Below are 17,127 nucleotides of genomic sequence, written 5' to 3'. Positions count from 1 at the left end.
TTGTATAGTTTCCCTTGTCTAACAGGACTGATTTGTGAGGTTATCCTTTAGTCTGAACAGCTTATGGTTATAATGCTTGATTCAGAGAAAGTTGCAGTGTCTCCAAAATGTACTTTACTCTAAATTATTCATTTACAGAGGCATAACAAGTTGTGATGTAAAAATACCTTCTTTAAAAAACAAACCAAAACAATTTAATAAACAGTAAGTACCTCAAAATGTTATCAGACTGTGATGTGTTTGATGTCTCTCTGATGTCCTCTGCCCTTGACTTCTACAAAGAATAACTAGTCTTCATATGTTTCTAATGGGAAACCAGCTAATTTGTCTTGACATCACACTCACAAATATTAATAAACAACTTGTCATCCTTGGATAGATCACAAGGTTAAGTAGTACTGTGACTCGAACACTGGCAAAGTAGAGGATGACTGAGAAGTAATGTAAGTAGCAGGACATTACTGAGAAATACTTCTCCTGGTTGAGGATTTTCTTAGCAGACAGCTGGACCATCATGTTTTCTATGAATTTATCTAAACTTTTTAGAACTCCTTTATGCGTTTGCCTTTCACAGCATGCCATGTCAAGAAGTTCCCGAATTTAAATAGATGTGATGAGAAACAGTATTTTCTATTGTTAGCTTAAAACCTACTGCCTGGTAATTTCATTTCCCCCCTTTGAACAGTGAGTAACAGAGAATAATCATAACTTTTGTGATTTTACAGATACCTATTTATCTGTCCATTAGTTGTCTCTTTTCTTGGACTACGGGGTCCCTGTCAGTACTCAGAAATAATCTTTTAACTGATCTTAAAATTCTCTTGCAAACAATCATTATATATATGCATATATATATATATTGCCAAGCCATTATCATAATGGCCATGCAGGTACTGGCAAATTATGAGATGACTTAAAAAAAATATGGGAGGTGATAAATGTAACATAGGAGATATCTATAACAAAGAAGATCGATGTATAAAAGACAGTTTCTAATATAGATGTCTATTCTTTGTGGTAATACATTATTTTCTAGCCCTGAAAGAAGAAACCTTCAGTACTAAAGAAAGAACTGCCATTTTAAAAAATGTTCTAACACAGTTTATATGCATAAGATTTCAGTGAAGTTTAATTTCAGAGGAAATTAAATACATAACTAAAAAATCCCTCCCCAAATAGATGCTGTTTAAAATTGTTCAAGGATCCATTTTCAATTAAGTTTAATTCATAATAATTGCCCTTAAATATGCACTTATTTTCAGAAATAAGGATTTTGTATTAAGAGACTAGCTACATTCACTTTGGAGACAGAGTTCTTGCTGAGAGCGCTCTGAATCCAGGCTTTAGGTGAAGATTCAGAATTCATCATCCAACCATGAGTAGCGATAGTTGTCTTATCATATAGAGAAAGATCCACAAAGGGCCCGGACCCAGCCACTTAGGCAGGGAAGAATGCGAGGAGGAAGGGAAACCTGAGAAGGATGCGAGTGTGGTATCTCTGGCCCAAGTTGGTATAGGAAGTGGAGAGGGAATTTTGGGGAGATGTTTGACTTCAGAAATATTTATTTATAAATTGGAGGTGATAACTTCTGACAAACAGTATAAACATGTAATTGTAAAACTACTTGGATATTTTATGTTTCTTTGAACAGAGCCATAGGACCCATGTTAGAGACATTGGGTGAAAACAGAGGGACACACAGCAAAAGAAAGAGGAGGAGCTATTTGGCCAAAGGACAGATAATTCATTATAATAAGCATTTATGCAGATGTTAAAGGGGCTTGGAGGGTGCAGGAGATGTAGAAATTTTTTTCAAGGGATTTGTGCCTTTAGGTTTCTGTGGCTGAAAACCCACCATTGCATTCACACTATTGGCCTTAATTGATATCCAAATGGAAACTAATATCTATTTTGCCCCATTTCCTGGGTAAAAACACTTCCTTCTCCTTACCATTGCTTTGGTACTGTTTTTGGGTGTGGGTTGTTAGTAAATTTGGGGGTCTCATTTGTATTTTTAGGTTTATTCTTGATTTATTGGAGGGTATGTTAGTGGGGAATCTTTATTCTTTTTAATTAGTTGCCTTTTCCTGAAACATTTAGTCTCTATAGGTGGCTTTGTTGTGCTACTGTTGATCAGAGGAATAGCTGGTAGTCATATATGGATAACTGAGGAGGGGTTTAACACTATGTATTTCAATGGTTTGTCAGCTTTGAGGTGGATTTGTAGCGTCTAGAGTTGCCTTAATTATAGGTTGGTAGATGGCTAGCTGGGGTTTATTTCTGGCCTGTTCGTTGTATTAGGACTCAGCAACAGTTCAGAGTGTGCTCTTGTGGAACTATTTGTGAAAATAAGGTAGTCATGTAATAAAGTAAATCAGTGGGATGGATGAATTGTGGCAGATTTTGGTGTTTTTTCATGATTAAACTAATGAAGAAGTAGAAAGTGGCACGTGGAAAGTCACTGTGGTTGTGGTTTACAGTAGATGGTTGGTTTGAAAGTATTGGGAGGACTACACAAAGCATTGTGTTTTGAGTTTTCTTTGGATTAAGGTTTAGGTAGCAATAATGTTTTTGCTAGTATTTTGGTCATGATGGAGTATGAAGTTGTTGAAGGTGTTTTTGAAAACTCTTTATATTTTCTAGAGGGTTTTTTCCTGAGTTAGGTTATGGGTAATGGAATTAGAGGGGTACCATAGCTTTAAAGAAAGTATGAGTTGGAATGCTAATTCTGGAAGGCTTATGGTTATATAAGGAGAAGTGTTGTTGTATGTCAGAAGTAGATTGAAGATTTTTAGAAAAGGAAGATGACAGAATACCTGAATATATAATTACATACAGGGAAAAAACCTCTTGGCCCCATCTTTAGGGGTTAAACTGGGGGAGTTTGAGGTTATAAAAGAAGTAAAAAAACCAGCAAACCCACCTTTTTAGTGGTTGTTTTACTGCAATAGGGTGTTTGCAGTTTTCTACTAAAAAGGTACTTTAGTAAAGGAAATTCAACTATGAAGGCTGGAGGGAAAGTTTTAAATCTTTTTCTTCTGAAGAAAACAGTGAAAAGAAGATAATGAGTCTTAACTTTTGGTTTATGTTTACAAATGTTATCTATAAGCTACTAGAATGCTTTTGAGTTTTTTATTTTCTAGGATTGCAGGGGGAAAAAAAAGAAATATAGGGTGAAATATAAAACCATGGTCATTTGGCTGACAATGATAAGTGAGTATTCAACCAGTCAGTCCCCCACTGCGCTTGAATAAGTAGGTCTGCTACTAAGAGTTGAAGACATTTGTAAGTGGGGCTGAGATGCTGCTTGCTGTTTGCATGTATGGAGCATTGGAATTAGTAATAAAACTAGAATGGAAAAGAATAAGGTTAGTATTCCTCCACGGTTGTGGCAGAATGGATGGAGTAGCAGATAAAAATCATCATTATGGTTTGATATGGTTTGGAGAGTTGATTATGGTTTTTTGCAGGCTTAAAGTTTTATAGGTCCCCTGGGAGGTTGCATGTGGGTAGGGCAAGGGTGAATAGGCAAGGATAATGAAGAGAAAGCCTAGGGCATCATTGCAAAAATAGTAATGGTGGGTTGGATTTTTGTCAGATTTTGAATTATTTAAAAATAATTCAAGTAATACTGGAGTTACACAGAGAAAAACTAGGTCTAGTAGACTATTGCCTGCAATGATAAATGGTAGGAGGGATTGGAAGATGAAGTGAGTGAGCATGGCATTATCAGCTAAGAACTCAACTCTAATTCATTGCACTAAGGTAGTGCGAATATTGGGGATGGTGAACAGGAAACTAGCGATAACTGTGGCTTTGCAAAACAATAGTTGTAACGTCATTTATGGAGGTGATAGAGGTGAGAGGGGCAACTCTAATGTCTCCAGTTTCTTTATAGAGTTAGGAATCATAATAAAGATTTTGGCTGATATACAGAAAAATGAAAATGAAGAAGGGGTCACCATTTGCATGGAGATTATGGATTAGTCATTTACATTTGACATCTTGGCAAATGTGGGCTGGAGAGGAGAAAGCTAATGAGCTAACTCTATAAGGATTGAGTGATAAGGCAAATACCAAGGAATAGGCAAAAATTTCTCCAGTCAGAGATAGGACTAGGTTGGAGATCAACAGAGGACTTATATATTTTTACAAAGAAATATTTTTTCCATATGTTGGTGAGCACTAAGGTTTCTGTGGTGCCTTCTGTGTCCCTACAGTGGTGCCTTTTTAGATGACAAGTCTTTCTTGTAATCCTAGTATAAACTAGTACGATTAATATCAGCAGCTGCTTAGTCCTTACTCTTATGATAGGGTACCTGAATTGGCAGCAGTATTAGTTGTTGGGTGCTGGTTAATTCAAAACCATAAGGGTGATTTTAATCCTGTTTTTGGTTTAGTTGAGACATGACAGTGGTATCAGTTAATTATGTTTTATAGAGGGCACATCTTTTCCTGAAATGTGGGGAGACTGACATCTCTCAATCCCTGCAATCTCTTTTGCTGTATAATTGTCAGTTACTTACCTATTTGATTGCATTTATGGCTCTGTGAATTAGAACTATTGTGCTAGAATTGGAGATAATCAATAGAAAAATGAAATGGAAAAAGAGCCACTCCTTCTTGCTCTCTAGGATATTACTTCTCTAAGCTATAAGAAAATACTGGCAGAGTGTAGAGATTTCTGGATTTAAACCTTTATACGAAAGAATTCAACTTACTTGGAAGGTAGATTTGCAGATTAGCTTTTATAACAAACATAAATCTCTTCAATTTTAGCTCAGTTGATCTAAGTATTTGCAAGTATGAAGGTTCTTCTTCTTCTTCGAAGAAAAAATTTAGTAAAAAATAAGTCTAGTTTCAGTGAATGGAGTGTGCCATCCTTATGTTAGGATGCAACTTAAAGAGATCTTTTGTGCTATATAAATCACTTTGTTTTCCCAGTCTTAACACCATCCCTATTTTACATGGTAAGTTTCTATTAGATTTAATTCATTACAAAAGGATGCCAGTTTTTCCATATTTCTGCCTAGTTTTTGGCTCAGACAGATTGTTTCTGTGTTTCATAAACAGGCTACGGTTTCAGCAAGGATTTATTTCAGTGTTAGGTGCTGTCAGTCCAGAGATTTTACTGCTATTCAACAAACGAGAAAGCAGCACAACTATTTGAATCAATTATTTGCTATAAATTAGTGACATGCATTATCTGCTGTTGTCTGAAATCATAAGCCCAAACAGAAAGATTGAAATCTAGATAAATATTATAAATGTATGATTGAATTATACAGAAATATAGCTATAAAGATATACAACTTCCCTTATAGTTGCGGTTGATGTTCATTGATTTGCAAACTCTGAAAGCTACAGCGGGTGCTGTTATTCTCACTTTCACAGACAGGTATTAGTGCATGAAAATGTGCAGCAATTTGCCTCAAGCCAGGAGCAGTGCAGTGCCGGGGCTGCTGCCATGCAATCTCCTGCCCCCACACGTTACGCTTCACATTCTCATCATTAAAGAGTGAAAAAGATGGCAACTGCTTTCTTCAGTGCAGTCTATGCCCATCTGGCCACCTTCCTAGAGGGAAGCTGCTGAAAGATAACCCAAATCTTCCTTTGGGAGCAGTGCTAGCTTAATGTGGATGTCCTTCAAAGCTCTCTGTGCGGTGTTTCTTTCATTTTGCGCAGGAATATCTGCCTTATCGCTTTCAGAATACCTATGTGTGTGTATGTGTGTTCAGTGCTTTATCTGACGAAGTGAGGTGCCTGTAAGAGCAATCTCTGTGAATACTGGAGGCTCCTTTCTGTCACACGTTTATCGCCAGCTCACACCAGTGATTAGCTGCGCTTGCAGCGGGGGAAGTGCAACTCCCAGAAATCACTTTCACACCGTTCATCTCTGAGGGCTTCTCACCGCTACCCAGGAAAGGAGATCAGGGAACTTCTAGGTGAACCAAGAAAGGATGGACCCTTCTGCAGGCATCTGACAAGTCTGAGCTCATGTAGGAAGGAAACTTGACTAGCAGCCTTGTAAAGTGTGCCTTGGAGAGCACCACATCCTGCAGTGCTGAGGCAGTGTAAGCAGTAAGCTTATGCAGAGGCATAAAATGTCATTGTTCATTGCTATTCATCTTCATTGTTAATAGATGAAACAGGATCAGGTGGAAATATAAATTGATAGACATATTAGGAAGGCTTCAGAGAGAGATGAATGCCCTGTCTTGCAAATGCTAGTGAGTGCTGAAGTGCCCTGTCTGACCAGTGCAGACGTAGGGCAGGGACTCAAGCATTCGGCGCTGGAGCTTCCTGAGGCACTGCAACAGCAGTGGACATGTGCTCCAGGAAAGCCCTGGATGGAGGATGTCCTCCTAATTCCACCAAGGTTAGGCTTTATTTTATGATTTTCTACAGAATTGATAATTAAGACACTGGAGAAGGCCTCTTGTGAAAGCAGTTGTAAGCCAAGAGGGGACTTTTGTCCTTCTCCTCTTCCCTCCTCTCCCTTCCTGCCATCAGTTGATATAGAAATTAATTTAGCATTCTATTTAATAAAAGCATTACAGGTTGGTCAGGGATAAAACAAAACATTACTGAATGACAGGGTTACTTAAACTATCCTGTCCCAGGATTAGGGCCATCAGGGGAAAAATGCATTTTTATTAACAGAATGAAACAGATTATGCATATCTGGAATGAAAATACAGTCAAAGCTCAAAAACATTAGAAAATTGCTGATGATATGTTTGGGAGAAAAGAAAATCTAAAAGATACATTGTTCTCTACAGAAAGACTTCCAAAAGAAACTCATAAAACCATTTAGGTATGTAACTGCAGAACTTGAAACAAGATCTGGTGACAAAAATTCTTGTGGAATGTGTTCTGGAAGTTAGTAGTTAGAACTGGTTGGATAACTGCTACTTCAGGTTGCTTTTAATTTTAAGACCTGAAACAGCTTTTTACTGAGAAATTAAAAGGCAAAGACATACTGATAAACTATGCCATCCTAATACAACTAGAATGTTTTATGTGAGCTATTTAAACCACTTGGATTTTAAAAATAAGACATAACTGGAAATTATTACTAGTTTTAAATTTTAATGATTTTTTTTTCTGAAAAGAAATTACCAGTGGTGATAGTGGCATAGGTCTGCAGAGTAACTTGAACCTGCATTTGCATCAAAACTTTCTTCATCTGAAAGTCTAGGTCATTTCTACTCTTAGCGTAGTGATTGGCAGTACCACAGGGAAGTGAATGAACAAGAAAAATACATACATTATGCCCTCCATTACTTTCTTCCACATAATAAAATAAATATTTTTCAGAGTTATGAGAAGTTGCAGAAGCTATAAAGAACTGAGAATGAACAATTCCCAGTCAGAGCAATCCATTAAGAACTGCTGAAAGCAGACCACCTACACATTGTTTCTGACAAAGAGGGAAAAAGAGATTTTTTCAGTGCTGTAACAGTTCAAAAAAAGAGTATTAGAAGCAAAAGGTCTATACGACTGCAATAGTTGCAGAGGTTTGTTTTTTTTCTGAAAACTGTTTATCCTGAATTATAGGTGATAAAATGTATTAGGCTTTGCATATACTTCTTAATGGCCTTAGATATAATGAAGTCACTTTAATGAGCTGTGCTGTGGGTACCGCGGTGTTACTGCAAGCCAGACAAATAAAGCTTGCTGGAGTGGAGAATAGACTGATGGAAAGCTACTAATGAAACAACTACTGTGTTAACCTAGAAGCTTCTCCACAAGATACGAGATTAAGTCGCTTTACTCTTCTGCCCAAAATACTCCTTATAAAACCAAAAAGAAACAAAAAACTGTCCAAGAGGTATTACTGTTCCTCTCAACAAGTGTAATACGCAATCCAAACTTCTTAGTTACAGCAGGAGAACATGAGGGATGATTTAGAAAGGGGCCAAATTCTTGCAGTTATAATCTTCTGGCAGCTTTAGCGATGATTGGCAGACCTAATGAAACAAAGATGCATTGGATTTTAAGCCTGACAAGGATGAGCGCAACTTGTAAACACCATCTGCAAGAAGTCCAAACCATTGGTATTGCAGAATATGTCCCTGGTTCTGCACTGGAACAGAATCTCTTGTTTCATCCTCATAAAAGTAGCCAACTCTGAATCATTTCTGAATGTAATAAATACAGTACAAACAAAAAAGAGCACCTGGCACTTCCTTGGATAGATGAAAGAATATAGCATACAGCATGATGGTGGTATTTTCATGACACTGTTTCAGGCAAACAAAGCAGCGTAACTTGCAACTTGCCCAGAAAATAAATGGCAGGGTTGCCAAGAAATGGTTACTATTGCTAGCACTACAAATGATAGATGAATTATTTTCTGTGAGCTCCTAGATTATGGTTGTTACAATATGAGTTTGATTTAATGTTGTATTCATAGTTATTGAAATAAAAGGAATTTGATTCAGGGGGTGGGTGGGAGAAAATCTTTCTCATCATCTCAGAAGTGTCTGCCAGGCCAAGCTAGAAAGCCAATTTTGCTAAGTATTTGTATGGTATCTCATACAAAAGTTATTGTACCAAACTTCTTGACCTCCAGCTCCCAAATTAATGCCATACGCTTGCTTGTGATTTTGAGGTCTGTTGCTACCCTGATTACTTGGAAGGATAATTGACATCAGCAGTTCATTGCTGTGATTTGCTATTTCGGTGCTGGTTATATACCCTGGTTCATGTGTCACCTTATTCTGTCACAATAAACTGATCTTTGGCAATAGCTGTCCACACTGTGTGGTGTGATAGATCATGCTCACAGCATGTTTTTCAACAGTAAAGGAATATCATGATGTTATATATTTAAGTATGTTTATAAGAAGATTCCACTAGTCTTGCAGATGTCAAGGATAAGTCACAGTGACATGGCTGGGATAAAAAACCCTCTGAGGTTTGGTCACAATTAATCCTCTTTGTACATTAGATGGTTTTGTGTTTCCTTTGGGATACTCTGAGCTGTGGTTTGAGGTGTAGACTTTCTGCTCAATGTAGCTATTTGTATACAAATGCATCCCCATATGTTTTTCAGCCCTAATGCTGGTATGTGCTGTTGATAGATCTTGGCAGCTGAGTATACAGGTCATAGAGTATGTATGTGTCATACCAATCTGAAGAAATAACGCATGAGCAGGTGACAAAGAAATGGGTTTTGAATAGGAAAATTCAACCTACTGTTCAATTTTTGCAAAATTGATATATTTGCAATATGTAGCTACATTTATATAATACACATGGGCATAGTGTATATATATGAGTATGTATGAGGCCATATAAAGAAGTATGTTCCAAAATCAGGCTTTTTAAGCACTTGCTGGGAGGGCAAGATTGTTTTCACTTTATAACACAGATATTTCTATCTGAGCTGGTTGACTTAAGCTGCCTTAATTGTCAATGGAGATTCAGTCAATGCAGTCAAGAGCGTATGGCAAGATTCACCTCATCCTAAAAAAGTCACCTCAAACAGACTGGATCAGTTTGGTGCTGGAAACGCCTGTTTCTCTTAATTGACTGAAAACAGAGTCTCCAGTGATGAGCTCAGTTGTGTCTAAAATAAGACAGGAGGAATCCCAGCCATATTGCTGACTTTGCTGCAGATTGCTGACTAAAATCTTCCATATGCAGTACAAATTTTAGGTCTAATTTTCTGCCGTACGGCCTGTTGAATAGCTATTTGTGTATATGTAAAATAAGGCTAACTCGCTACTAATTTTAAACAGAAGTTTTAACTGCATGGGGTTTTTATTATTAAAAAAAAAATCCTCATTTGATGCAACAAATTCCTTTGAAAGGTGAAAGGTACTATACAGAACTGGGCCCGCTAGCCTTCATTTGGGACCTCAGCTGCAAAGTAAGTATTTAACATGTTATTAGCATCAATTCCTGACCAGTGTCTTATGCTTTGCCAGTTCCTAGCCATCGGTGCTATGTTGGCAATGGCACGGAGTACAGAGGTACGGCAAAGACAACCATTTCTGGACACAGCTGCTTGCCTTGGGATTCAGATTTACTTTACCAAGAGCTTCATGTTGACAGCATTGAGAAAGCACTACAGCTTGGCTTGGGGCCGTTCTCTTACTGCAGGTGAGAAAAGTTCATATTTACCCTGTATTTGTGAATCGAGAGGTGGATGTGTTGTGGAAGAGAGAAGGGCTAGAAATCTCAAAGCAGGTGTTGTCCCTGTTTTGGAAAAGCTAGACTGACTTTAACAGCCTGACATGAGGGATGTAAGTGTGCAGAAGACAAGGTCTGGTAGACAGGCTAGATGAATAGCTGGGTCTGCCAAGAGAAGCTCAGACACAAAATGATGTTGGAAATTCCAAGTCCTTTTTTTTTTCTGCGATTTTTTTTTCAAATGAAACCATAGTGCAAAACTTCTGAAATTTTTCATAAATGACTATCCAAAAGGAGAAAGAAACGCACTAGCCAAATTGAAGCGGTTAACTTTTTATTTGTAATTCTTAAATGGTGAAATACATAATATAAAGGAAAATAATTTCAAAAGTGAAAAGTTATTTGAAAATTAAAAATCAAAGTAATATACTTTAACAAAGTTGAAATTGGATGTCAAATTTCTTTCCTGGTGTCATGGTTTAACCCCAGCTGGCAACTAAGGACCACACAGCCACTCGCTCACTCCCCCCATGGTGGGACGGGGGAGAGAATCAGAAGAGTAAAAGTGAGAAAACTTGTGGGTTGAGATAAAGACAATTTAACAGGTAAAACAAAAGCCACGCATGCAAGCAAAGTAAAACAAGGAATTCATTCACCATTTCCCATCAGCAGGCAGATGTTCAGCCATCTCCAGGAAAGCAGGGCTCCATCACGCGTAATGGTTACTTGAGAAGACAAACATCATCACTCCAAACATCTACCCCCTTCCTTCTTGGACCTTGACAGGCTTGAGAGGTGGGCCCATGAGAACCTCATGAAGTTCAACAAGGCCAAGTGCAAGGTCCTGCACATGGGTTGGGGCAATCCCAAGCATGGCTATAGGCTGGGCAGAGAATGGATTGAGAGCAGCCCTGAGGAGAAGGACTTGGGGGGTGTTGGTGGACGAGAAGCTCAACATGAGCTGGCAATGTGAGCTTGCAGCCCGGAAAGCCAACCGTCTCCTGGGCTGCACCAGAATAATTGTGACCAGCCGGTCGAGGGAGGTGATTCTCTCCCTCTACTACTCTCTCATGGGACCCCACCTGGAGTACTGCATCCGGCTCTGGGGCCTCCAACATAAGCGAGTCCAGAGGAGGCCATGAGGATGATCAGAGGGCTGGAGCACCTCTCCTATGAATATAGGCTGAGAGATTTAGGGTTGTTCAGCCTGAAAAAGAGAAGGCTCCAGAGAGACCTTATAGCAGCCTTCCAGTGCCTGAAGGAGGCCTACAAGAAAACTGGAGAAGGAGTGTTTACAAGGGCATGGAATGATAGGACAAGGGGGAATGGCCTTAAGCTGAAGGAAGGTAGATTTAGATTAGATATTAGGAAGAATTTTTTCAAAATGAGGGTGGTGAGGGACTGGAACAGACTGCCCAGAGAAGCTGTGGATGCCCCATCCCTGGAAGTGTTCAAGGCCAGGTGGGATGGGGTTCTGGGCAATGTGGTCTAGTGGAGGGTGTCCCTGCCCATGGCAGGGGGGGGGGTGGAACTGGATGATCTTTGTGGTCCCTTCCAACCCAAACCATTCTAGGATTCTATGATCCTATGAATATTCCTTTGGTCAGTTGGGGTCAGCTGTCCCAGCTGTGTCCCCTCCCAACTCCTTGTGCACCCCCAGCCCACTCGCTGGTGGGTTGGTGTGAGAAGCAGAAAAGACCTTGATGCAGTTTAAGCACTGGTCAGCAATAACGAAAACATCCCTGTATTATCAACACTATTTTCAGCACAAATCTAAAATATAGCCCCATACTGGCTACTATGAAGAAAATTAACTTTATCTCAGCCAAAACCAGTACACTTGGATGTCTTCCGAAACAAAATTATTGCAAAACAAAATTTCACAGTGTTTCAATTTTGATTGAATCACAGATATGATAAACTCCATTTCTGCTAAGTTTTCTGTTCAGCTATAATTAGTTTGTGGTATATAGGTTTGTGCTTTCCCCTCACTCACTGTATGTTCCCCCTGTCTCTAAGGGCTTCATGAGATCAATGGCTATTCACAAATAAAGGAAATGTTTCCATTTAGAGAGAATGCTGGAGAGGAACAAATGCTAGAAATGGCAAAATTTAGACTCTTCTGTGTAAATTACTGGTTGATGTCTCTCTCTGGGTTGTTTTTGTGGTGTGGTTGGGTTTTTTTGGTTTTGTTGTTTTGTTTTTTTTTTAAGTTAGACCAGTATTTCAGGAAGACTAAAATGTACTGCACTTCCTAATTTGTTTGGTGATAAAAAGCACACATGCATGCTGAAAGTAGCTCCTCTTCTCTATCTAACACAAACTCATAAGCAGTTCCCACACCCTCCCTTAACACAGATCAGCTTGCTTTCCAAAGCTTGGTCCCCATTCAAGCATTTCAGTATGAGATTTATGGTGTCCCAGCACAGCATGGCAATTTCTTGGGCACATATTTTATGCTTTGATAAATCTTGATCTCTTCGATTTACATCATTTAAGCACAACATTCACTTGCAGATTTGAAATGCAAAGAACAAAATGGTGTAGGAGCTGATGTGTTCATGTTCTGTAGAGCTGAGAAAAAAGCTTTTCACTTTTTTGTCAGCTTGTTACAATTTCTGGGGATATCTCTGCTACACTATATAATCCTGCAGATATCTTCTTCTTCAAATAGTCTAATTTAGAAACATTGTTGGCGGAAGATGACTCAACCTGTGTTGCTTCTTCAGTTCTGAGAATTTGAAAGTGCTTTAATCTTTTTTTGAAGAGCAGTCAGATTAAAAAGAAAAAAGATACCGAAGAACCTTAAAATAATAGATAATGCTTCTGATAAATCCACCTGAAATTAGAATTACTGTTTATCTGGAGCCCTGAATTACCTTGTCTATTTTTCTTGGCCTACTGAAGGTCTTTCTGGGTCTTCAAAGTTTCCCTATGTTCTTGGAGAAGTAAACTAGGCAAATTTCTGATTACTTATAAGGCATTGATAATGGAATTATCAATTAAGGCATTCCTAATGGAATCAAACCAAGACCTGTTTAACACCAAGGTAACAAAGGGCTAATCCGATTCCAATATTTTTTAATGCCAATTTTTTTTGCCTCCCTTTTGAGGAATACAATATTTTCTTGAGGCAGTCTTTCATTTCCTCAGACTCTCTAGGGAATGTGAACCTGAGCTTCTCAAATTCGTTTTTGCTAACTATTTTTGTTATGGGTTTTCTATGAATCTACCTGTGTTGGAATTTCCTTGCGTAAAAAAAATCATCTAAAAAAAGGAATCTCTCCTATGGGATTTAGTCCTGAAAATAGCTGAGCTGATATCTGTTAAAGTGCTTCAGTGTGGGCTATATTTAAACCATGTGAACATGCTCATGCATCCAAATACTTGTAGGCAAATTGTACAGGTGTTTAGTCATGTGTCTGTATTTCAGGTCCTAGAGAACCTTAGACTTGGTTAGCTTTAAGCATGAAGAATGCTACTGAAAGGCTGCTCACCCGTTTAGGGGTTAGCAGGTGCTTCTGCTCTTTGTCAGATGGCTCGAAACTGGAAAGTCCTGTCAGTCCTCTGCAGAAAACCTCTGGGAAGCTTGGAACAAACACTGTGATTAATGCTTGTAATTCCCTCTCCCCCTGAATTAATTAGAAATCCAGATGATGATGAGAAGCCATGGTGTTACATCACGAAGGACAACAGTTTGTCTTGGGAGTATTGTGATGTTCCATCTTGTGGTATGTAAAGGCTCTCTTAAAATCTGTGTTATGAATGAATGAAGAAAGATTTATTGATACTAGAACAAGCTTTCACTGTATAACTTTGAATGTTCTACTGTTCCCAGGAGTATTGAATATTTTACTGTGTGCAGTAAATCAAATGACAACAACAATCTTATTTTGCATTTTTTGGAGTTGTGATACAATCTGTGATTTTTGTTTTGAAATACTGTATAACAGCAGTGTCACACTACTGCTTTCAGTCAAAATCATCCCAATATCACCAAATTTTCTGCTAGAACATGAAAGATGTCAGACATGATTGATGTTTTGGTACAAATTGTCATCACTCAGGGAATTATGGGCCCAGAGAAGTGAATGGGCCTCTGTGAGCGAATAGAGGAAGGGATCCTGAAGATGTACGAGACATAATATTTAATTCCAAAACCTAAAGACTCTGCTCTTCCCCTAAATTAATATTTACCTGTTGTTAATGTTGAAGCTGACCTTTAGAACAGAGTTGTAATCTGAAAAGTCAGTTTATAAAGTGGTCCTTTTATTTCCCTTTTATGGCTCTAATGCATTTGATAGGTGATACTAACGCCAGTGTTGTAGTCCTTGCTATTGCAATGGCAGAGCTTGGTCCAGAATCTGAAAATGAAGATGTGATGGATGTCTCATGCATTCTGTTGTGCCTCCTCTGGTAGTGAAGGCTGTATTTGTACTGGTAAATGAAACAGTGTCCGGGAATGTTCAGAGGTGCATTTAATTTACACTAACTAGTACATGTGTAGCCAGTGTTGGGAATAGGCATAACTTTCAGTCTCGCAACTCTCCTGAGGAACTGACAGAGATTCAGTTGTATGGGAATGTTTAATGATAGTTTAATGAACTTTTCTTTTAAAGACTCCTTAATCCTTAGAAATCACAAGGATTTATCATCTGATGGCATATCCCTTTATATTTCAGCAAGCAGGGAAAGGAGGCCACCAGTTCCAGACAATGTAGATACTTCTGAAGTTACCAGAAGACCATGTGGGAGAAGACACAAAAAGAGAAGTTTTGTGAGACCTAGAATTGTTGGAGGATCTTCATCTCTGCCTGGATCTCATCCCTGGACAGCAGCTATATATATTGGAGAGAGTTTCTGTGGTGGAAGCCTTATTCAGACTTGCTGGGTTGTGTCAGCAGCACACTGCTTTGCTAACAGGTAAACTCACCCGTTAGTATGACAGTAGGTCCTCTTCTCCTCAGAGTCACCATGTGCCTGTGACTCACAACAAACCTGAACTGAGGTAAGAAAGAAGATGAGATTATAAAAGACCAATGTTTGATAAGGAGTTTCTTGCAATAGGAATGCAGCTCATGAGCTAACAAATAGCTTGCAGTCCTATTACCTCACAAGCCCTTATCTTGCTCCTTAAGGAGTCTCAAAGAAGCTAAATGACCCAACTGAAGGAATAAGGTAGTGCTGAGCAGGACATAGAATGGGAGCTTGCATGTGCAGGCATCTGCAAGGGTTTATAAGTATTTGTCTTCTCCTCAGTTACCTTTTTGAACATTTATTCCTGCTTTGAGGTGTAACAGAGGTGGCTGCTCACTGCAGTGTTTTGTTCAAAAAGGCTGAGACAGACAAGCAATGATTTATTAGAGACGCTAAATTGGTTGACATAAATAGAGTGGGCTGAGCATTACAAAAAGCCAAAGGGAAGACCTGAAATGTTAATTTTTTTGAGGCTGATTTCCTTGACAATTGTTTTGGGTTTTCTGGAGGGTTTTTTGTTCTCCACCTGTGGGACACTGGAGAAAATATTGACTATAGGATACTCTTACTTTATTCTAAATATTTCATTTCCTACAAATACTGAACGCTTTCCCTGATTTCAGTTTGATCACATTGATGGGAAAAATATTACATCATCTCATACCCATTGTTCTTTTGCATAGTAAAGGAGCCAAGAGAAACAGAAAACCTTGTGCCAGAATACATACACTGATAGCTTGTGGAGCTAATAATACCGTTGTGAATGCTCTACTGAAGCATTTGGAGCTCGAGCCACAATGCATTTGTTTTTCAAATGTTGTGAAATAGCTACTAACTTTGGCAGCTATTCAGGACATTCCCACCCACTTCCAGCTGGTGGTTTGGTACATACAGATTTTCCATAATTGCTGCATTGTAATTTGCGCTCTTCCGTATGTTTAGTACCTCTGGGTTAGCCACAATTTCAACTGTTTTCCGCTAGGCGACAATAGATACCTGTGCAGCTAACGTTTTTTTTTATTCCTTTTCTGTAACCCCTCCTGTTTTATTTCTTTTCCTGAATGAACCACCTGTAAGTCATAGTAGAACCATTCAGCACCTTTAAAATCTATTCTAAATACTATCCTGGGAAGAAAACTTCCCCTCTGTTTTACAGGTCCAAAATGTGATTTTCAAGGAGGTTGATTTACCACTACAAAGACACTGAGAAATTCCTGGCCCTGCATATTGATTGAAGAATATTTTATTGTCTTCTTGTGTTCCAGTCATGGAAAAACGAACTTTGTGCTTTCCTTTGTTAATTATAAGCACAGTTATTGTTGCAGGGTAGCTGCCAGCTCTCTGTGCTGCAATTAGCTAGAATCTCTTTCCTCTAGGTACGTTACTGTTGATCATTGCTTTGTGCTCAGTACTGGAGGAGACTCCGCAGTGCTTTTGTATCGGACAGGCACTACTGATGCACAGAAACACAACTAGGGAAACTTTGCAATTGTGTTGACGACTCTGCATCTGTGCATGATGCGTGACACCAGATATTTTCTGCTCCTGCACTGGATAACAAAACATACGAGTGCTCTGATGTTGAAGACACTTGCTAAATTCATTGTAGACTTATGCGTGTGTAGATTGAATTGGTTTTAACGCAAGAGTGAAATTTGAATTCTGTTGCTTTCAAAGCTAGAGAATTTACTGTCTTTCTAAACACTTCCTAATTATTCCCAAATGTCGCTTTCTTCCCAACTGTTGTACTGGTTCTTGTTAATTGTCTGTCCTTGGACACTGGATATGAGAGGACTGTAGTCTTTTTAATGTAAACAGTCAGTGGCTGTAAAAGATGGTGTGGATTACAAAAACTGTATTCTCTTCTGAGTGTGGTTTTTCCCATTAGATCAGTGTGCTGTTGGGACCTTTCTCCACCAAGTTGCTTCTGATTCTAGACAACTGACTTAACATAGTGTCATGAATGGACTCATGCACTTCACTCATAAGAGAGAAGCAACAGTATA

General features: G+C 38.7%; 1 protein-coding gene and 1 pseudogene across 2 annotated transcripts in view; one reads left to right on the top strand and one right to left on the bottom strand.

The window, feature by feature from the left end:
* HGFAC (HGF activator) overlaps positions 1–17,127 on the top strand; it is a 51,176-nt gene that overhangs the window by 21,318 nt on the left and 12,731 nt on the right. For both annotated transcript variants that reach the window (XM_075752590.1, XM_075752591.1), the window contains exons 8-10: positions 9,940–10,114; positions 13,790–13,875; positions 14,827–15,067. In XM_075752590.1, coding sequence (XP_075608705.1) covers positions 9,940–10,114; positions 13,790–13,875; positions 14,827–15,067 — 502 coding nt within the window. The remainder of the gene's footprint in view (positions 1–9,939; positions 10,115–13,789; positions 13,876–14,826; positions 15,068–17,127) is intronic.
* LOC142601499 (cytochrome b-like) lies at positions 3,231–4,541 on the bottom strand (annotated as a pseudogene).

The sequence above is a fragment of the Balearica regulorum genome, chromosome 4 (genome assembly GCF_011004875.1).
Source record: "Balearica regulorum gibbericeps isolate bBalReg1 chromosome 4, bBalReg1.pri, whole genome shotgun sequence".
NCBI lineage: Eukaryota > Metazoa > Chordata > Aves > Gruiformes > Gruidae > Balearica > Balearica regulorum.
This window is presented reverse-complemented; position numbering and strand designations above follow the sequence as displayed.